The sequence below is a fragment of the Limanda limanda genome, chromosome 15, assembly GCF_963576545.1.
Source record: "Limanda limanda chromosome 15, fLimLim1.1, whole genome shotgun sequence".
NCBI classification, from domain to species: domain Eukaryota; kingdom Metazoa; phylum Chordata; class Actinopteri; order Pleuronectiformes; family Pleuronectidae; genus Limanda; species Limanda limanda.
Genome location: NC_083650.1, coordinates 12,819,324 through 12,842,921, shown reverse-complemented (window position 1 = coordinate 12,842,921; position 23,598 = coordinate 12,819,324). Strand labels below are relative to the sequence as shown.

At 40.1% G+C, this 23,598-nt stretch overlaps 1 protein-coding gene across 1 annotated transcript; it reads right to left on the bottom strand.

The window, feature by feature from the left end:
* Positions 1-1,939: 1,939 nt before the first annotated feature.
* fam83b (family with sequence similarity 83 member B) lies at positions 1,940-9,118 on the bottom strand. The gene is made up of 4 exons (XM_061087785.1): positions 8,660-9,118; positions 4,811-4,975; positions 4,229-4,353; positions 1,940-3,920 (listed from the first exon to the last, which is right to left on the bottom strand). The coding sequence occupies exons 1-4, from the start codon at positions 9,107-9,109 to the stop codon at positions 1,940-1,942; spliced, it is 2,721 nt and encodes a 906-aa protein (XP_060943768.1). The 5' UTR covers positions 9,110-9,118.
* Between the last annotated feature and the right edge of the window lie 14,480 nt (positions 9,119-23,598).

The following is a 23,598-nucleotide window of genomic DNA, read 5'->3' as shown; positions in this document are numbered from 1 at the left end:
CCGGACATCCTGCCGTGATTTAGCAGACGGGCAGAAACTCTGAACATCCCCTGTAATTTTCATCAACATTTCATCAGCATCACACATCAGCCGTGTTGGAACACAATTTACCGCGGCCGCAGGAGAACTCGCCCTTCAGTGCATGAGGCTCCATCAGTTGAACTATTAAGTACATTTTTAAGTGTTTGGCCTGTTGGGGGCGCACCACGTTCTACTCTCCCTCACCAAAGTTCTCTCTCATCTCAAACTAACGGGACTGTGGTGTCTCACCTACTGTGACGTCATTTTCCTGTCGACTGCTGTCTTTACGAGCTGGTAGACCTGATTTATCCTCGCAGACCTTCTTTAGCGTGAATGCCTCAGTTGGTGTGCGGTCATTTCAGGAAAAAAAAGTTATGTTAAAATGCCAGCTCACGTGTATTTTCTTTATTCGTAATGAATTTGTATTTAATTGAAATTTTCTCTGCAGATTCTCTGCAGCTGAATACTTTGCCTCATTCCAAAACAAAAATGTAATTGTTTCAGTTTTTAATGAGGGGAATTGTTTGAATTATTTCTAGCCTATGTTGAGCTGTGAGTGATGTTTTTTGTCCAAGAACATACTATTATTAATGCACACCAATTTCACTGTTTGAATTATTTAGTCTTTTCTGTTTTCGATGGGATGTAACATTAGCTGCAATAGCTTTTGAAACTAACCCCCAGATGCTCAAGGTCATCTCTAATTTCCTGTATTTTTTATTAAGATAACAGTCAAAGCTGGCCTTTCTATGACACACACTTTTCATAACATAAAACAAAACCATTGATGGAAGATTTCTCTTGAAGAGGAAAGCTTCAGTCATTGGATTACATTTTCTTCCAGGCGGGCCCTGACTACACTGTATGTTTTCAAGTCCAGTCATTAAAAGATTTAATAAAGAATGTGAAAAAATAAACAGTACAAAAATCTATTGAGAACATTGTAAAATTATTGCAACCCCCATAGCATTCATAAAGCCTCTGTCAGGCACATAAATATCAAGGATATGATTAAGTACAGATATGTTTTCCATCATAAGGAGCAGTGTTATATTTTATGTTGAAGGTATTTGCAACAGCTTTACCTTAACATACCTAAAAGACAAGGTCAGAATCCTCTGATGAAACACAACAGCACACCAGTATGCGTACACATCTACATTGCAGTAACAAATTGCACACACCTTGGATATTTTCACACAGCTATGATTCAGAGCATCCAAAACATCTTTTGACAGCTTTCGAATTCATTACCTTGATTGAAGCGAGTGAAAAGCAAACTCAAAGCAGCATGAGAGCGAAGTTTTGAGATGATGTTGTATAAAAAGGCCCCAGCATGTATTCATTCCTCACCTCTTGCTGGTATTAATCAGTGCACAAGTTAAAGAAGCAGGCAACGACGTGTAAACAGTGTTTTGTAAAGTAAACACACAAATAAAGTCCATACATACGAATCATAGACTATAAATAACGATGGACGATGCATCTTCGCTTCCTCCTGTTGTGCAAAAATGAAGCTACAATATATCCCAGATCATGCGCTTCCGACATAATTTGGAGCCAGAGTTTGTGCAGTAGTTATCGTTGTATGGAGCTCGCTTGATAGTGTCAAGGTCCTGCTGATACACAAGCTCGACCAATCACAGGTCAGTCATGTTTTCATCTAATAACGAATTAAATCAAACTTGTGTAATGAGACTGACTTAAATGAGAGAAAACAACTTTGAGAAAAATGCACTTATTGTGTTTAAAGACTTTTTATAACCTACAATGCAGATGATTTGGCGTCATTGTTAGGGAGCTGTCATGTCGTCCATCTTTATATCCAGTCATTGATTCAAATATTAATATTACCCGTGTGCCCGTTCGTCTTTATTGACGAGACCCAAACAGACCAAGTGTTCTACAAATGCAGCAGTCAGTATTTGTTCTTTTGTAGGAGATGCCCCACTCTATGAAAAAATTTCCCCAGCTTATTTTCATGGTGTCCTCGTGTACCCCGGCTGAGGTCGGCATCTGCCTCAGCTTTAGGAGGGCTTTTGGGTTTCTCCTGGGAACGTGTGCTTCCAAGGCCGTGCAGAGGGTGTTTCTTTTCTAATGAGCGGGACGGCTCATACCTGCTATACAGGCGACCTTCTGCTCCTCTGTTTTTTGTCAAGCTGCCTGTGTCAAGGCTGGGCTTCACACTTTTGTCCAGAACAGTGGATTTCTGCTCTCTGGTTGTATCGGGGCGAGAGACCTGCGTGGAATGTTTGTGCTCCTCAGTCGTCAGCTGAGGTTTCGTAAAGTGAGGATGTCCGTCCTTTGACCACTTCCTTTGCTGCTCTGAGGAAGACCTGATTGGGCTCGATTTGTTTCTGTATAGTTTCCCAAATCCATCGGATGTTTTCACCTCATCCTCGGCTGTTAAAGTGTTTGTACTTGCACCTGAGGTGATACTCAACGTTTCAATGTTCCTGACTGAATCTTCTTTTTTCTCTGGTATGTTCAGCATAGATTGCACGTTCTTGGAGCCCTTCTGGAGAAAAGGTTGAGAGCCCTTGCTGTTTGCTTTAGCCATCAAATCCCTGCTTTTCATATCCAGTGCTGCTGCAGACACAGTCCTACATGGTGATTCCTGCCAGTTGGGGGTACTGGGGCCCTTTGTACCTTTGATACTCTTGACATCATAATGAGAGACAGATCTTTGATCTTCATTCATATTTGACACATATGCACCATTCTGAGCATTGATCCCTGCTGTGCTCCTATTAATGGGCATCCTTCCAAAAGCTCCGTACATGTGACCTGATGACTCATGTCCGTACTCTGTGTCTGATCTCGGATCTGCCAGGCTATGCCTTTTTTGCCAACTGTCTGACAGGATGTCAGGGTTTGTCATCATATGTCCACCTTTAGCTCGGCCTAAACTGGTATAAGGAAATTGGTAAGAGTTCCTTCCTGGACCATAGCTTGCAATATTGCGATTGTCATCCAAAATCTGTGAACTTTGACTCTTCATTATGAATTGGTCCTTATTTATTCTATTCTCACAGGCGGCTGTTGGATTCCACTGCATCGATGTGTAGTGCAGAGGAGTGTGTGGTGCTGCTCTATTTGGGTCCATGTGCTCTGGTATAGGTGGCCTTAAAGCAAAGGAAGACCTAGTTCGTCCCTGCAGGAAAGAACCAGCTCTGTCCATTGGTTCAAACTGGTCTAAATAGTCAAAAGAGTCTCCAAATGGGGCGTCAGGGTTGTTGAGGTAAGACTCGATCCGCATTGTGCGCATGAATGACTTTGATGTATTCTCCAGTGTTGGCATATTCTGCTGGATGGACAGAATGTTTTTGTCACTGTCATTATAAATGTTTTGACCTTGGTATATCTGTGGCACATAATTGTCCGTGGGATAGTTTATTCTGTTTCCTGTTTCCCTGGAGATATTCCAGTGGCTTCCCCTGGGTTGGATGTTCTGTGGCGTATATACATCTTGTCTCTCCCCTGCATAGCTGTGCCTTTTCAAATGGTTCATCGCCTCTGCAGGCTGCAAATGGGACATCTGGTTCTGACCACCGAGCCCATTCTCAAACAATGGCCCATGGTGGTTTGGTTCCTCTTCTAAGAGCCTCTCCTCATAGTCTCTCAGTCCCAGTTTCCTCTCACAGGTCTTCCGATAGACCGTGTCCAGTGTGTGCCTTAGCACGTCCCTCCGTTCAATTTTCTGGGCTGAATGAGATGCTGGTAAAATCTGTTGTCCATTTGGCCCGTTGTGTTGGATGGAGCACTCCGGAAGGCCCAGGTTAGCTGGCACAGTCGACCGGGCATAGAGGGTTCGGAACTCCTCATCGTACATCTTCACCAGATGGCCTGTGATGACCTGTACCATGCTCAGATTAATCTTCTCAAATGACCAAGTGAAGCTGTAAACAAACATAAAAACAAGAACATATTGAATTTAAAAAAACATAATTATCGTTTAAAAACATTGAATTTAATTTAATCTCTTAGTCATTTGGGACAAAAATACAAAAAAATATTTAAAAGATAACACTGGTTCAGGGAGATATTTTTTTTGCAAAGTCTATATTTACATTTATACTGAAAGAACAAACAAAAGCTGCTTCCATATTTTAAAGAGGCATTTTTTCTTGTGACGCAGCTTGTGACTAGAGCTGTGCTCACAAACTGGTCCTTACAGCTCTTCTGATGTGAAGCCATGCTTATTTACCTGTATGAGCCATAAATCGCTGTGTGGCAGTCGACTAAAAGAAACTTCTGCTCCATTGCGCCATGAAATTTTGCTCCTGATCGACAGCGGTAATCCTGACCTTTCACAGTGCGCACCCTCATGTTCTGTCACCAGAGGAGTGAAAGGAAAATGTCAGAGTTTTATTTACCACTGTTGAAGTTTACAGAATAAGGTCACAAATATGTCACTCAAAAAGTTGAACAGCTGAGAAATGGCGTTGCTTTGTTAAACACCATTCAGAAGATTTGTACTGCTGCATTTGTTGCTTTGTGCTGCAGCTGTGCTAAATAATTATGACTCCTCCCAATAAACCGGAGAAACCAGATTTTGAAATGAGACTTTGTTTCCACAACAGTAAAAGATGAATAAACATTGGCTTGTATGTATTTTGTATGTAAATAAGTCACTTGCAAAATATACATGTACAAAAACTGAGGGTTCATCCTTTTGTCAACACCTCGAAGCAACAACCACCTCGAAAAACAAATAATTTTCAATGTAATGTACGTTAAAATCAAGAAAATGGTCACATGGATGTTTTAAGTCATGTGCAGTACTCACCCTGAGTTGTTGGATTTTAACATCGTGATTTTCTGCCATTGTGAGGAAACATTTCAAATGTGATTCATCCAAAAGCACATAAACTGCAACTCCTCGCACAGTGGCATCAACAATCTCTTTGAATATGTCAACATCAGTGAACACGTCCATCACAATGGCAACGACCTGCAAGACATGGTAAATAATTCATGATGTGTTAAGACCAGAGGAGTTTTAATACATTTGACCACTTCACACCTGGAGAACCTGTGACTTTATCGATAAAAGATAAAGTCACAGTTCATGAAGAAGAGTAGAAAACATCAGTCTGACAGGCTCACACAAAAATGCTAGAGTTGTGGTTAATGGAAAAATGTGCAGTAAAAGGAGCCAATATATATATATATTTTTTTAAGGTATATACAAGTGAAGGACAAGTGGTGGATAAAAGTTTTAGTATTGTTGGGACATGGTTTTTGTGCAAAAAGGCAGGCCTCTCTTTCAGGCCTGTATTGGAAGTCAAAACCTGAGAGCACATGGCCTTTGTCTTGAGAAAGCCACAAGCCGCATGGGCTGGAGAATACTCAATCTCCCAGAGTGCAATGTGTTCTCTTTGTACTGAGAAGGTCAAATAACTCCGTCTCCCAGGAGGCAACATGTCCCCTTTGTTTCAGCATCTTCGCACATAGGTGCGAATATCTACCAGGGTCAACTCCAATTGGTCAGTCTGGTCCCATGACCAAGGGGCAACCGGGTCTATAAAAGATCAAGGCTCCCCCAGAGTCACTCTCTTTCTCCAACCCCTCGGAGGGCCGAAGGCTGCTCCAGCAGCGCTCTTCTCCACCGACCACCACTGAGGACAGCAGGCCGCTGGCCTTTCCTCCTGCATCGGCGAGTGGAGGAACCGGATTCCTCCAGCTCAAATATTCTCTTTCCAACAACTGGAGGTCAAAGGTCGAGCTTCCAGCTCATCTTCTCAAGAAAACCTCCACGCATCTCAAGCTTCTTCTAAACTCCTTGCAGCGACTCGGTGTCCTGCAGGTAAGAACTACGGCTTCAATAAGCAACTGAACTGCACAGCTCAACAGAACCGCGGAAGCAGAGACCACACGAACCAGAGACTTCAAAAGCCAGAACTGCTAACCGAACTGCACAGCAACTTTCTCCCTGTCCTTGGACTGGTAACATAATCTGGGCTTAATAATTTTACTAGGCTAAGCAAGACTGTTTATTTGATTCTGTGTGGTGTTTATAAGTTTGATATATGTGGTGATATTGTGTTACAAGTTAAATCAAGGTTAATGTAAGTCGGGCTCAACACAGACCCTGCCATTTTCTGATTAGCATTCTCACAGACCCCGCATATCTCTTCACCTACTTAGCTACGTCCCCCGACCAGAAGGAGGGGGGGGGCCTGCTAGCTTAGAGATCTTAAAAGATCACAGGAAGGTTTGACTCTCTTTGTTAGCCACCAGAGAGACCCTCACACACACACACACACACACACACACCCCCACACACACACATCTTTATTAGTCAGTATATTGTTTAGTAATTGGTGTTTTATACTTATTATGTTTATAATAAATGCTTTCTTTTAACCTTGTCCTGTCATTAATGTTGCATAAGTGAAGTTTGCCAACCTCTACACTGTCAAGAACTCTATAAACCTTAACTGTTCATTATATAGTCTTTAATAGTAAATATTAAGATTTCTAATTGAACTAGATCTAAATGAGACTGATCTTAATCAATAAATTGGCTATCTTTTCCCTTCTATGAAGGGTGGTGCCCCGCGAGAACTTAGTCAAACTAAAGTTATGATTTAATATTAATATGTTAAATATTAATGTTTTATTTTCTATTTTTGATAACCAAATTTATTGAACGCCTAAAGGCACACTAGCTTATGGTATCACTCCTAACCATTATTGCACAACAGTATGTATAAGAAGCACAATATTTATTGATCCCAAATCATTTTCTATCATTCCTGGAAGAGTATCTGACATGATAAAGTACAAGTTTTTGTATCTACAATTTAAAATATTTCTGTCATCCTGGGAAGAATATTTTTGGTTAATCAAGGACATGGGAAAAAATTTTCTCTGTAATCTGTAATTTCCCTTAAGGCTTAATGAGACTTCAGTAAAAGTCTATCATGATAATGTGCACTTTGAAAATACTGAATGTTATGAAGCAGGAACATAATACTTTGTCCTAGTGGCAGTAATGAGCTGTTTAATGAACTGATGTCCAACTAATTCCTTTCCCCCTTTAATTTCCTGTGTGGTGCGTTTGTCTAAAAAGATTTCTATCACTCAGATGAACCATCAGAAGGGTCACTCTCAACCATCTGTGCAATGTCCAACCAATGCATACATTTAAATGAATATTCCCTCCAAAGTTTCTGTTTGTCAGATTCAAGAGATTTCAATTGCTGTGTCTCATGACTTACTTAACTTTTTTTAAAGGGAATTATTTTATACTGCACTGGTTGTAACAACAAAGAGGGTTTCATTGGCTCTTTGTGAGTTGAAGAGAGAAACTTTCTTTTTCTGCCCAGAACATGTTACACTTTTGTGTAGGTTGGTTTAATTGAGTCCAAACAACACAACATGTAATAACTCAGCAGAAGACTAACTGACACAATTTTCACCTATAAAACTAGTTTATGAATCATAATGACGCAGTCTGAGAAATAACTGAGGCGGTTTAAGGGATTACTCAAACTGGTTCTCACACTTTCCTCTCAAGATGGTAGGTGGCAGAACCAGAATTTGACCTCATCCACCCCAGCAGGCACTCCTCTACTCTGGAGAACAACAGAAATCCATGGAGCTGCCTCGGGGGGTAAAGTGCATGTCACATACCATAGACAAGCCTCTTTCTCCAGTTATACTCAGTAGAGAAGCATGAAGTATGTCTGAGGTAGTTTGTCTGCTCAGACAGAAGTGTGAGCAAGTCACAACAAATTGTGTGTACTTGCACTTACAACTTTGTGAGGACCTTTTGGACCCGTCTTCACTTTTTCCTAGGCCTGTTTGAGGGTCAAGACTTGTTTTAGGGTTTGGCTGAGGCTTAGGTTTAGGTTAGGTCTATGGCAAGGGTTAGGGTTAGACATTTAGTTGTGATTGTTAAGGTAAGGGTATGGGTTTGTGTATCAGGACCAATTATTCTCATGGGGACCCAACCCCATGCAGTCCTAATAAGGCAAAACCTATTTTCTTAGGTCCAGGTTAAGTTGTGAATTGTGGTTAGGCTAAGCTAAGCGTTAGCATTAGTTGGTCATGGTCAAGAATAGGGATACGATTTTGGTTTGGCTGCCTACAATGTATGAAAGTAACTGCAAGGTTAGCTGCACAAACTTGTGTAGGCTTATACTTGTCTTTCCTGTTCAAACCGTTGTTTGTTTATTGTTAAGACTTGGTTTTAGGGTTAGAATCAGGGTTGGGACTAGGCAACTGGTTGTGATGGTTTTGATGTTAGGGTAAGGGGCTATCTGGAGTGCATTATGTCAGACAGGTCTGTTAGCACAGACACATTATTGGCCCTAATCTTCCTTATGGGGACAAAAAGCATGTCCGCATAATGTAAATCATTTAATTTTAAGGTTAAGACGTTTTTTAAATGGGTGACGGTGGTGATAGTGAGCACAGGAGCCTCACAGCAAGGATGTTCCTGCTTCAGAACCCGGTTCTTTACATCCCCGCTAAAGATCATGGATGAAAATATTTTAAGATAAGGTTAGGGTTCGACAATAAGTAACTAAGGTAAGAGGAGGTCTCTAGGAAATCAATGTAAGACAATGTCCGAAGTCATAGAGACACATGTTTGTGTGTGTCTGCACGTCAGCACACTGTTGATTACCTGTCTTGCTTCCTGAATACGCTTACGGATCATGTCTTTGATACTGGGGCTGTTTTGTCTTGGTGGATGAAAGAGCAGATCAATATTTGTCTGTAGTTTTTCATGAATGACGTCTGGCCACCCTAAATCCAAATCCGGCGTGTCCACATCGGAGTGGATTGGCCAGTAGGTCCCAGATGATGATTTGCTGTCCGATGGCTCATCTTTTTCCTCCGTGTTTTTTTGAGGTGGGAGCTGTTCTGCATTTGACGTGATAAAAAGAAGCTCATCCTCCGACAGGAAGCTCCCGATCCGCTCTCCCTTGAGAAACTCCTGGTAACTGTCTCTGCCGTCACTCACCAGGCGATCAATTGCCAGGCGATATGTCTCTTTGTAGTGGGGCTGTATATAATCCTCTGATTTAATCTCCCCCCTCAAGGATGACAGCATGGAAAATTCTGGAGACTCCATTGCTCCAGACTGTTTCAGCAAACCTGTCATGGATAATAGAAACCAGTGACATGATTTAAAAACATCAAACACATATCAAGGTGGAGAAGGCCCAAAGATTGGATTTTTTTAAATCTAAACTAATCAAAGTAAACAGTAACGTCACACACGAAAATGTCATGATTACAAAAAACTGAATGTAAAGGTAATATTGTTAAACCATAATGTAGCAGGTATAATGCCATATAGTGTAAAAAAAAACAGTAAATTAATCTTTAAGCTTAAATATAGTACATGGAAAAGTCATGAAGGGTAACGTATCTTTCAAGTCTTCTGGTTTACATGGTAATGTGTTCTAGTCTTTGCATAGTTATTGCCTAAGGTATTCTCAAGACTTGCAAAGATTTGAAAGTATCTGAAATTTGTTGCAGAAATCCCTGCCTTTCTGTTTGTAGAATGCACTGGCTTGACACTTCATGTGAATTGTAAAGGGCCCTGGGAAGTGCAGTGTAAAATATGGTCTGGTATAAACACACAAACAGGCGCCCAGTGCTCTGAGGAAGTCAGTGGCTTGGACTTATCAATGTAAGGGACTTTGTTGAAAAGGACCGCAGCACGTTCACGACAACGCGGTTCTGCATACTGGGTCGAGCTTCACAGAACTTTGGACAAACAGGTGAACAGCTCCTTGTGCTGCTGCTGCTGTGGCTTCAGGGTTCAGGGTCCAGCAGCCAGTCTTTACTTTCCACAGCTGATTTAGTGCAGATCACTTTTTCAGTTTCAGATAGAAAGCTGCGACCGGCATCACCACAGGCCGAGCAAACAGCCCCTTCCAACACACATGGCACTGAGCAATGTTCAAATGACCAGACAACCTGTGATCCTTATCTAAACAAAACAAACCAATATCACTTTCTAAATAACTGAAAGGTATTTGAAGACCAATAATACCAAATGATAACCAAATGATAAACCAAGAGGCTAATTACAGTATCTGCTGTGAAACAGACATTTTAGAGGGTAAAGATAAGTTAATAAAAGGCTGACATTGATGAACCAGTGTCTCATGTCTCCGTATCTGTGAGTCTCCATATTGACAATGCTTTTCATGTATTGATTGGGATTAACTCTTAACTCTGATTAATTATCCGGGAACTGCTTCCCAATTAGAACCTGATTCACTGGTTCGTATCTTTTTAGTTAATCGACAGTTTCTACAGGACTACACAGCTTGTATTATAGTAATTGCATTACTATGGAATAAAGTTGGAGTTTAGTTAAACTTTAAAAATTACTGCAAACAAGCCCTGACTCCAAAAAAGGTAAACGTAGCCAGAACGCCCCTAAATTAATCTCTTACTGAATACGTATAAAGTCTAATGACAGTTAAAAACCTCATAGTGGGAAAGAACTTGTTTCAATATTTGATTTCACTTCATCCTAACTTCACCTCATCCAAAGTATTTTCAAATCACAAGGTGTGCAGCAAAGAATATGTGCAGTTATATGACACCTCTTAATACCTGCTGAATAAGGGTGATCGTCCGCGGCAGTTAGACAGAAACCGGTGTTCAAACAAGGGAGCTGGGATTTTTGAGACTTTGATGGTGACAATAAACCTGCTTGAGAGAGGGTGTGAATCTTTCACTTTCGAGAATTCTTTTGTGCTACTATGCAGAAAATGTGTATTTCACTGTAAAGAGCATTGCACTTAACATACAATCATCTCTGAGGTGTCAAACATACTTTGAGTTCAGGATGTACTTGTACAAGAAACACTGAATAGCTATTAGAAAAGTAAGCTATATTCATACTTATTATTAAAACAGGTAAGTGTTCTTTAATGTTTCGCTTCGTCTGTGTAATCGTTACCAGAACCACAAATCATAACCTTGTTCAAACAGCATATTTATTTACACATCACGTCACAAGCTTCCTGCTGTTCAGAGAATTCATTTCAAACCGCTTTTTTAGATGCGTCTCTCTGAGGCATTAAATACACAGTGAGCAACTAACAACGCCATTAAGTTTCACTGAACAAAAGCAACTTACATGTAGACTCCGAACTTTGTGAAAATCCTCTTGTTTTTTTCCTTCGAATTTCCCTCTTAGACTTTGTGTATGTTCACCCGGTGCTCAGTATTCAGAGAAGCTTTTGTGTTCCAGCTGGAAGAGACTTAAACAAGGAGTAGTCTCGGCATGATAAGCACTCTGCAGGTGGAGGGTGTGGATTCCAGTTTTGACATGCAAATGAAACTTGCTCACAGGCAGCCATAAACCTGTTTGAGACTTTCAGCCACACCCCTTCCCTGTTCAGGGACGAAGTTCACACCGACGAAAAATCAAGATAATGACAGACGTAAAGAGGCTCTGATTAACACTGCAAGGCAAATGGCACCGGGCCTTATCCAAATGCTCTGTTCAGTGCTGTGTTAACACCAACCGAGACAATAATGCACATGCCTATTTTTTTCTCAACAAATTGTATCTTAGGTGTATCTGGCCATTTTAATCAAAGCACTTGTATTGTTAAGCAGAAGCTCCACAAAGACAGCAAGTCCACTAATCCAAAAAAACTAAATAAACTTAAACCAATAAGACAAGGATCATTAGTCTCCATTTTATCTCACATATCCCTGAAATATCAGAGTCGAACAATTTAAATAACTGCTGCAGGGATGGAGCTGCACTAGTATGTCAAACTTTTCTCACAGAAATGTCTGAATGAAACATGTGCAGTCATGAGCTCCTGTTGGCGACATCTGGCATTCTTCCACCTGTCGGCTCTTCTGATTAAGCCCTTTGAGTAACTGGCTTGTTATATAACATCTGTTTCTCAGGAGGAAATGCTGAGTTAATTCAAGTCAATTTACTGGAACTAAACCATCTATTAATACAAACAGGATCATTTGTTGCATCAACATCATCAGTTTGGGTTTTTCAATGGATTTGACATCATTAAACACAAATCATATTTTATTTTCCGACTAATAAACTCAATTTATTTCTCTCCATCCTTAGATCATCCGATCGCCTTGAGACTTTGCGGAAAAGGGCAAAAACACTAATTTACATAATGAATCCACAAAACATGTTTATTATACACCAATATTTATTATGTGCAAAACATGTCCTGATCATAGACTATACATAATAATGTATAGTCCCGAAAAGTGAAGCCAAATCATTTAGTTTGCCTCCTGATGGATGGCTGCAGTTTAACTAATAACTAACTAATTAACCCCGGCCTTGGATCAAACTAGAAAGTCAGAGTACACGTTAAAAACATTTTTCTACAAGAAGTTTTCTGACATTTTTGGTAGTTCTCGTGTTTCCTCTTGTGTTTATTTTTCCATGACCTTGTGTTTTAATTAGTTATTAGGGGTGAAACGTCATGATTGATAGGTGAGACTGACCTGCGATTGGTTGACCATATCGGCTGGATCCTCCATACCACATTACCGTGCAGACTCTGTCTCCAAATCACGTCAAAAGCTAAAGATGGAGCAACCCATTCACAGGATGTTTTAGCCAAATTGTTGTACAACCGAAGGAAGAGGAGATATTCTCCCATCTTTTTCTATGGTCTTGATTCTATGGTCCTATGGTCCTAATTGGCAGCTTCCTGTGAAGGCACAAATCAATTTAACCAGAAACACCCAGGACTGATTGAAGTGTGTTTCTTAAGGTGTCACAGTGTTTTCAGTACATGCTGAATGGTATTTTCAAGGGTTAGTGCATATATGTATTATTCTTTAGATGGATTCTGTTCAAAAGCATCTATTATTTTGGCAAACATTTGCACTGCTGACGCTCAGACTGTATAACCTCATTTCTAAAGGCTGCTATTCTTTCTGCGGTGAGAAAAATCCAGTCTTATCAATGGACCTTGGCTTTTCAGTGGTTTTTATTCTGAATAGGAAAGACATATGTATCTTTTATGTTCCTGTGAAAGTAAGAACCACGCTGTATTTTCACCAGATTGATACTGAAAGCAGAGCCTTCAAATGCATAGACATGAACATCCTGAAGAAATCATGGTTTTTATTTTAAATATATTAGAGTTGTGTTCTTTTCAGAATCAAATGTTCCTGCTTCAGAAGTGTTATTCAGACACCAACACTACCTGTGAGGCAGCATCGTGACAGAGGGAATGCTTTAACCCCCCAGTGGTGGAGAAACTTTGGAATTTTGGAAGTCGTCCATCTTCAGTTAATCTCCATAATCAGCCCCAAAGCATTTTTTCAGACCAGGTCAGAATTGCATGTCAAGTATCCAGAGGCTCTAAGTAACATTTGGCGAAATGAGGTGAACCTGTCCTGCCACTGGTTGTAGCACAAACACAAAACTTTACACCTGGAAATGTTTAAACAGTTTTCTATAGTCCTAAGCTGCTGTTTTGAGAAAGCAGTAAGTTTCAAAGCGACTCTTTACAGCATCTTTACCCTAAAGTAGCAGTTTGAAAATTATTTTTTTGGTACACTGACTTGGAATCGGGAGAATGGTTCCCCTTCATTCCCAATTCTGACCGTGATTGCGATAGAGTGAGGCAATGAATCACCATTGCCATAACTGATTAATTGGAAACTGTTGATGCAGTCATGATACTATTTTGTCCATGCTGTGACACCTGTGGTAGTTCCCCGGTTCTTCCTCAGAAAAAAGGCTTGAAGAACAAGATATCTTCACCATTGTTCAGTTGCGTCTTGAATCTGGGTGTGTGAAGATTAAGTAACGTGTGCACCAAGTGACAGGGATTTTCTTTACCTGAAGCAGCCTCTCGTTGAGTCACCCTTTGTGACACCCAATCCCTCCTCTGCGCTGTCGTCATGGTCTGCTCCTCTGTCTGTTCTCAGCCCTGCGGACAAGTCTGAGCGAGTCCCATGTTGTTGTGGCCTCGACGTGAAGCGCCTCTACTCGGCTAAAAGCAGCAGTGACATTAACATGAAACATGTCATTGAGAAACACAAAGGGGATCAATCAGTCTCAGAGGAATTTAATAAAGTTCTATGTGTTTGGCTGTAGAAAAACAAATATTAGTCTTTTTCCCGAAATGAGCAAGGGACTGAGTAGACACAACATTATGATTTGATTTAGTTTATTCATCATAACTCACACTTTCATGACACATTTAAATTAACACTGGATGATGATGATGATGATATTTTTAATGTGTTTCGGTGACATAATAGCTAGTGTACATAACATGTGTCATCAACAGGATTTGGGGAATTCCATGTTTAACTGTGACAGCTGAATTCTCCACTGAGACATTAAAACACAAGGACAGTTGTCAAAGGGTTTATTCTAGATGGTTAATGACACCTTACATGTTGAGGGTTGAGTGGTTGGTCCGTAAAAACAAGGAAGTTGTAAATGTTGGGAGCCCAAGACGATTTATATTATCACAGGGAAAGTACAGCTACAATCTGTGCAAACAACGATCAGAGAAGTACACATGATCTGTGTCATCTCTTCTGTACATAAACATTCTTTCAGGTTCCCAGAGCTCTCAGATATACAGGTGATTCATGTTTACAATTTGGTTGCATAATTAGCTCTAATTTAATACAGTTCTCATTTAGAACAATACTTGTCTTCCCATCTTAGATTTAGTCTTTGCTTGAAAAAAAATATTTTTTTGTAGAAGAAGTTATTTAGGTAATTGTATGTGTTATAATTAATTATATGGATGAGAGTCAGAGTACAGCTAGAGCTCAAACAAAACCTAAAGAATCACAGAGACGGATGACCAAGTACAATACTAATGACTAACTCGATATAAAGTGACTTCTATATGAGGTTATGAGATTTTGATCATACATGTTTATATTCCTTACTGTATTAATTTGGTCTTATAGACATATAAAGAAAACAGGACATATCCACTTCTTATAATATTATCTCTCATATTTTCCTCCTTTTCATTTAAAATCAATGTTATACTTACTAAATGGTAATGACAGTGAAAGAGAAGGTGAAAGGTGAAACCCTTATGACAATAATGTACAGAAACACATAGAGTTGAACAAGGTGCAATATCCTCTGCCCGTAACCCTCCACTAGAGTGAATGAAACAATGTGTTGAATCACATGGTTGCTTTAAAGACATAAAAGATATGTACACAAATTGATGTTATCGGATGTAAGTGACCACCAGCAGATGTTAGGGACATGTCTTCAGTTGTGTACCTTGGCGCCATCAGGTGTTAGGCCTTTTAATCACAAGACACCCTCTTCTCAGGCAGGCCCTCCACAGCTTGATCAGAACTGCAGGGTGCATGTCCCTTCCATCTTGGGGCCCAGTTGGGATCTTTCCTCCAGATCAAGAGCCTTTGGCTGCAGTGTTCTGCACAGTGTGATGATTCTTTTATGGTCTGGTGCAGGGCTTGTCCATGGATCCCAAGATCTTTGAGCAACCTGATGGTTAATGTTGCACGGAAACCCCCTGCAGCCAACCTCCACAGGGCAGACTACTGCTTTCCAGCCACGCTGCTTTGCCTCAAATTCCATGTCTGCAAACCGCAGCCTTTTTTCTCTCAATCGCTTCATCGACACTATCCTCCCAGGGTGCTGTCAATTCTACGAAGTAGACGACGCGCAGGGTGTTGGACCAGAGTTTCAGGTCAGGTCTTAGGGTGGTAGTGACAATATGTGATGGAAGTGTAAGCGGACGACTCACGTCCACCAACATCTCCCAGTCTCTTGCTTACTCCAACCGACCACTCTGGTCAGTGGACGAGGCCCTCTCTGTCCCTGTCCCCCCACGGACAAATGTTGTCCCTTCTTTCCTTTCCCTTGTTTTTGATGGCAAGGCATTGGTAGCAGTTGTCTTTGTTATTGATGCTGCAAGGCATTTGAGTACCTGGTTGTGTCACCACGTATACCCACCTTGGGAGGTGGCACACTGGTCCTTCCAGCTGATCTTTCTTTTCTCTATGCTCTCCCATTTCATCCACTGTCCCTGTCTGGCTTGAGTTAACAAAAAACGAATGTAGAGCTTGACAACACGTGAAAGAAAGAAAGAAAGAAAGATAATTAAAGAGCAGGTCAGTGATACAGGGTGTTCTCAGTAATATTGTTAGGAGTTTCTGTCTCCATGCGTTAACATCAAAGCAGGTCACTAATCATTTCATCCAATTAGAGAGGAGACGTAAAGGCTGCATATCTGTCAACATGTTGTATGAAGGTCTCTATCATCTTTGAAGGTTTCTCAATGAACACAGTCTCATTAGTCAATGTTTTCAGTCAATGCTTTTTGAAACTGCGTTGGCATGGCATTTGTTGGTGTTGTTGCCAATTAAACAGAATTAATTACATGCAAATGTAAAAGCTACTGCAACGTCTAACCAACAGAGTGCAGCCTGCTACTCTTCCTAATGTAAAGCTTGTGAAACGGTTGTGGTCTTAAAGACGGAGGCTTCACATAACACTCTTGATGTTAGTGAGACTGAAACCATCTAAATTTGTTTCTCGGTTGATTTTTCCCACAGATTTGTTGTCTGACCTTTCATTCATCATATTTAGATTCATCAAGAGAAAGTTATTGTCAGTGAAGACGTGAAATAATTGGACAGAGTTTACACTGAACATGACATTAACTGTATCTGAGACTTAAACTGTGCTACGTAGTTTAAATACTGCATGATATAAGTATCGGGGGCATTTTTATGGAATTAGCTTTTCTTTTACATTAGCTTTGACTTATTTCACAATATGGAAACGTCCAGTATACACGTATACTGCTTTCTGCTGCATCTCCTCCTTATGAAGATCTGTGCAGCAACGCTTATCATATTAATATCTGGTTCCTTGTCTCGATCCATGTGTAATTATGAAGAACATTACAATTCAATCATCCATTGTTCGTTTTCATTTCCTTGCTTTAAAATGGATCATGTAGTGGGGTTTTAATTAATGGTAACAAAACTGTTCCAGTATCCACTATTTGATTGCTAATCAAGGCAGCTAGGTCAGTTAATTTATTTGAATGAAAGGACGCATTGTGCCTACAGTCCTGAAACCCGCTGCCACATTGTTAGACTCATATTCAAAGAAAAATTGCACCAATAGATATTAGCACAAATTAGGGATTACTAAATGTTCTGGGGATAATGAATTGTCAATGTTCTTTTGCAAAATCTTTGTATCTCTTCTTTAAATGTCAAAACTAACTAATTTATATCTCTTCCTCTGTTGTCCTATTTCCTTCTTTATCTGCTTTTAAATTTCAAATTCAACAAAAAAAAGTAAATCAAGTAAGAAATTTATTTTTTCAGAGTTTTATGAACATTATGATATCGTTCCCTTCTATTGTAATTGCTTACGCTTTTTTCATGGACTCGACAAATGAGACACAAAAGGTCTTTTCTATTTGTCTTTCTATTATCACTTTCATTTTGGAAAGATGGTTAGGATTTATGATGCAAACTAATTTGATCCAATATAAGGACCAGAAAAAGTTCCACAATCGGGTCTGGACATTTTCCAGGAGCTGCCTTCCACATATTTAAAATGCATCAGGAGATTCTCTGGGTCAAACGCATTCACAACATCAGGAACATGTCTGTAGCACAGGGTCATGTCTAGAGGATCCCCACAATATAACATGCATTTGATTTTGAACAAGGGAACATAAGATTCTAAATTTGTGGTTGTTATTTATTTATTTTTATTATACTGATAGTATTGCATCTGTTGCCATGAATTTATATGTGTTATTGGCCAGTAAAAGCCTGGGATTGAGTGCTGGGTTGGTGAAGGTATTGAGTTAGTGACACAAAACTCAGTTCTGATCACATCCTTCTTTTTTCACCGTATCTGACACTATCTAATTAAGTTTTTAAAGCTGCTGCAAAATCAATCTGTTGCTATACACACCTAAATCTCACACAGTGCTTGTTCGAAAATAGCTTAGCAAATGTGACTTTAACATGATTTGGATACTAGGTGGAATTTGTCCCTTAATAATCACAGAACATAAATTACACTATTCATATTGATTTCATTCTAACTATATTTCACCTTTCAATGACCAACTTAGATTCCAGCATGAGACAAAGAGAGCTTGATGAGAGCTGCCACGTATTGTTTCTTTTTTCACATGGACGCAGGAGATAAAATGTTCTCAATAGGGGGCATGAGTGGGTGGAGATCAAACGTAATTGCAGCGTACAATACATAGATAATGGCAGTAGTGTTCGAGGAATCGCATTCACTGCCCTTCATCTAGTGCAGTGCAAATTCAGTACAATTACACAATTTAATGCTGGAGTTTTTGGCCTCCTTATATTCATAGCTGAAAGCATCAAGCTCTCCCCCGTTGTACTTTAAGATCCTTATACAATACTCAATGTATAAAAAGTAATTTGTATAACACTGAGCACATCCACTTAAAGCTGATTTCAGACCACGCACTGTATTCAGAGAACCTCTGGACATTCTCCGGATGAAGAATGCAAATGTCCGAGCGAGAGTCTATAGCTTAAAAGTACTGTGTAGCATGCAAACACATTTCTGTAGTTTAAATCCGTGTTTTGCCTTTCACATACGAAGAACTTATTATTATTTTTATTTTTTTCAGATCTGTGTCCATCATGTGTTAGAAACATCATCAACACGCCAAGTCACACTTGATGAATCTTCCTTATAATCTCCTGCTGTGTTCACATGAGCTCACTCACACGTGGAGCGACGCCTGCGAGCTCGTTCAGGCTGCCAACTCGAGCTGCGCTGCTCCAATCATGTGACATGCATCATGTGACATACCTCACTCTCCACAACCATCTATAATACACGCCCACCATGTCAGGTGCCCTACTACAGCAGAGAGAAATTTCCCATCATCCCCTTTGCTCGCACTGCTGCTGCAGTATTGCTACCAGTCTCTTCAGCCCCTCCCCCACCCCAGCATCCACCTGTCGGCTCCGATGTGAGGCTACAAGTATTTTCATATTACTCCTATCAGTCCTGTGTAACGTTATGGGAGAGTGACTAAGTTGGAACCTTGACGCCAGACACTAAACCTGTTTTACTGCTGCAATAAACGTTTGAACGTGAGTTGTCTGACTGAGATGATCTAGTGTTTGTATTAGGGGCTGGTAGTAGAAACTCCAGAGAATGTTTCGCAACTTGCTTGGACAACAACTTCATGAATAATTTATCAATAATTATTCGGAGACTATATGCATGTATGTTGGGGGCACCACATATATGTACACAATTGAGCAGAGGATGTTGTTATATGGCTCTTTTGTCAGAATAAACAGACATTGCCTCAAAATATATTCATGGTCAGGGTCTTATCATCAAATCACAATACACACAACACTGGTTACACCACTTTAATACATAAGGTTACATAATATAAATACATTCATTAATTGTCGAACCATAAACTGTTTTTCAAAGTCGGCGGAACACAACTACCACAAGGTCGTACGAGTGGTGGTTCAGCTGCTCTTGAAGTACTGCAGCATCTTGAAGAGTTGATTAATTCAGAGCTGGTGTATAGTCATGTTGGTAGAAGATGCAGGAGACTGGCCGCACACAGCCAGAAACACCCATAATCAGGACAATCAGAAACACTCAAGCAGGCGAATATTCAAAAGAGGAACCGGGCAGGAACGTCCATGATGCAAAAAGAACATCTCAAATGCAGATATTGCACCGAATTGCACAACTCACCCAATGTGTACAGCTGTTCTCTGAAGCCTGCAGCCTGGGTGAGTGGTACCTTTTGGTGTCTTTGAGTCCTGCTTAACAAGAAATGTTGAAGATTCATATGAGTGTCATTTTTTCTAGTCTTTGATTATAAAAAAGTGTGAATCTAAATTGACCTGGGTTGCATTTAATTTGTCAGAATACTTCAGAAGATAATCAATCAATCAATCAATCAAATTTTATTTGTATAGGCCATATTCACAATCACAATTTGTCTCATAGGGCTTAAACAAGGTGTGACACCCTCTGCCCTTAACCCTCAACAAGAGTAAGGAAAAATTACAAAAAAAACAACTCTTTTAAGAGGGTTAAAAGAACGCAGAAACCTCTGAGAGAGCCACAGGACGGACAGAAGTGAAACACATGTCACGTGTAAAGGGGAACATCAGCAAGATAAGGGTACTCACAGCATTGACTGGAATAAACACTTTATAGCTTAGTGGAAGGTCAATGAATCATGGTGAACAGGACCCTGTCTATACTGCCCACATACCAGTGAAAGCCTGTGTTGTTAAATGTGAATGTTTTGCATATGAATGTGGATGTTGTTCTCCTCAACCTTATGTGTGCTATTATTTTAGAGTCAGTCATGAGCTCGGCCAAGGTTGTTCGCCTTTTTCTCCAAATGATAAACAGATGGATAAACCTTCAGTCAAAAAACAATTTACCTCAAGGCTCCTTTAAGGAGCTGCTTGTTTGAGGGGACACTTCTTATACTAAATGCATAGCAGTAAAAGCTAACAACAAATATATAATCAAGAAGTTCCCTTTAATATTAAAATAATGTAACAAACATCGTAAAATGTTTTATACTCATTTGTGTTGGGTGCTATATTATACGCTATATTTCCTTTTTGTTTTTATTAAAGGTTCAGCATTCTAAGTAATGTATTTTATAGATTATGGTAATTAGGGTTCAATTATTTCCTTACATAACTATTTGAACATTTGGTTAATCAAAGATAAATATTTAGTGAAGATATATTTCACATTTGACAACTATAGATGTGGTGTGTATTCTCACAAATGTATCTGTTAATACTGATCATGTTTTCTTCCCACTCCACACTATGACAGATTCCGCCATGCTACAGTAAGCGACATCTGAATGCATTGATATTGTGCCCACACCCGATTCCTAGTGATGGATGGCGCTCCCTTGGCTCCCAGCAGGTTGTGTGGTGTAGAGCCAACACATTAGCTGGGTGTGACAGCAACACACACACGTGCCATTTATTCTCTTTGCTGATTGGATTTGATGCCAAATTCTTCTCTGCGTGCTCTCGGAGCATGTTGTGTCTGTGTTCACACGGCTCCCCAGTAACAGGGGGTAGTTCAAATACACGTTTTGATTATAATGGTCAAAGGCCATTCTGTAACTAGTCTGATTTGACAAAAACATATAAAATATATTGCATAATCTTTTACACTGTCCACGGAACATTTAAATGGTCTTGTACAAAGAGACAAAGATATTTCTTCAATCGGTCTTGAACATTTTTCACTACATTATTCATGATTGCTAGCGGGTCACTAATATCGTTCTGTCTGGATTAGACTCAGCCACAGCTTGTCTTTCGCCTCTTCACACACACGCCGTCACCTGGACTCTAGGGGAGGTGATGTTTTTAAGTAAAGATATACACATATTTGATCCTTCTTTCCTCCTCAAACCTCTAACTTTCAATATTTATTTTTAAAGAAACACTACTGGTGCTACAGTGAACCTTGGATTTTTTGCTATGAAATTTGTTAGAGATATTTTAATAATTTTTATAACTAATTTAACTTCTGTTCCACTGTGTATATCCCTTTATTCACATTGTTTTGAAATTGCACTACACAGATTTAAAGTATATATCAAAGTATAACAAGAATATGAGTCTTGTGACATGATCAGAAAATATGGTCTTATCTTAACTAGTTCTAAACCTGCGTGTTTGGCCTGTGGTGATGCTGGTCCCAGACTGTAAATATGACCTGCAGTATAAATGAGCAGCAGCAGGACTCAGTCCACAGAACCTTGAAGCTGCGGCACAGCTGCTGAAAGAAGAGCTGTTCTCCTGTTTATTGAAAGTCTGGTGACTCTGAACCCGGATCTGGAGAATCAGTTGCCGTTGTCTTGATCGCCCCAGTTGTCGTGTCGGACAATGTAACTTGCGTTGATGAATCACAGCAGCCACTGCTACAGAGCCTCGGTCGCTGTTTGTCAAAGTTAATTAAAAGTATCATGTGTCCAAATCGATGCTGCACTTTCGTAGGCCCTTAACAATTCACATCCCAAGTATGAAGCCGATAAGATGTCAGACAGATATTGTGTGACTGGGATAGAGTGGCTCATCCACTATCAATCCCAGTTTCCCCTGTTTTGTGTCCGTGGGCAAGATACTAAATCCCAATTTGCCCTTGACTGTACCGGCATTGTGTGAGTGATGGGTCATAATTGCATTGTATGAATGTGTGTGTGAATTGGTGAAGGGTAAAGCTGTACGGTGAAGAGCTTTGAGCGCTCATAAAGTTTAGAAGGGTCTTAATAAACACAGCCCATTTACCATTTTACTGACATTTCTGGAATTAGTAGATACAGCGGATGACTCCTCGGACTGTTTCAGCTGGAAACATCCTGATCATGAGTTCATCAAAAAATAAACTTCACAAAAGCCTAAACGTGTTGTGCCAGTGCCTCACTCAGCACCCAACAACTTGTAAGAGTATACACCAAAAACACTTTCAACTCAAAACCATTCTCCTGCCCACATGCAGGTCAATACATAAATATAGAACAAGGTTTGACTTTAATGGCATGTGGGATGTAAGGTGCTGCAGAAACTCTCTCTCACACACACACACACACAAACACACACACAAACACACACACACACACATACACACACACACAGTAGAGATTACTGTAACTGTTAGAGAACAATTTCAAGGACAATTCTTGTAACACTCCACACACACATTCATTTAAAAACTAACATTCATCCTCTTCTGAGGAGCTTAAGGCGCAAGGCCTTTCTTTTCCACTTCTACTGATTTCCCCTCAAATTGAAAGAGCGTGTTGCCGACTGCTGCAACATCTCGTGTGTGGGAGGAGACGCTGTTGGTTTCACATGTGCACCCTTCACTTCAGACCACCTTATCTCAATTTCAAAAGCTGCATTCACAACACGGAACTGCGGCCACATGGAGGCTCATTCATCTTATTCAGATGTTCCCAAATCAGTAAAGAGTTTAAGTTTTTTTCGGGAATGAGAGAGAATTGAAACGTTTGAAAGCGTAACTAATGTGGCGGATAAACAAGTGAAGGCAGTGTCAAGAGCGCTGCAGGTGGGACAATAACATTCAGAATAAATCAGTCTTACCCTGCAAAGCATTTTCAATTGTTCTAAATCTCAAATATAATGAGTTCCAGATCAAAACTGCTGCTTTGACAAACTGCAGCTCTGGTCAGGATCTCAGGAGACAGTATTCATACGACTGGGATCATTTACATAAAATAATACAGTCCCTTGTAAGTGGAAGGATCAGCCTCCTCTCTGCTTTTCCCACCAATTATGTCTCATGATTCATGGAGTGGCTCATTAAAAGGAATTCATTATGATGCTGTAATACCTTGTGTGTGTGTGTGTGTGGGTGGGTGGTATCTATAGTTATGAGAGCCATTGTGGGGACATTTTGGCTGGTCATCGCAATTTCAATGGTTTGTTTGAGGGCAAAGGCTTGGTTTTAGGGTTTAGGTTAGAATTAGGTTGGGTTTTGTTCAGGCATCTAGTTGTGGTGGT

What these genes read in the sequence shown, in the direction of transcription:
- fam83b (XM_061087785.1), bottom strand. Translation starts at nt 9,109, where the DNA reads ATGGAGTCTCCAGAATTTTCCATGCTGTCATCCTTGAGGGGGGAGATT. An exon ending in TTAAAATCCAACAACTCAGG is followed by an intron (nt 4,354 to 4,810) that starts GTGAGTACTGCA and finishes CTCTGGTGACAG; the next exon opens with AACATGAGGGTGCGCACTGT. An exon ending in GCGATTTATGGCTCATACAG is followed by an intron (nt 3,921 to 4,228) that starts GTAAATAAGCAT and finishes GTTTGTTTACAG; the next exon opens with CTTCACTTGGTCATTTGAGA.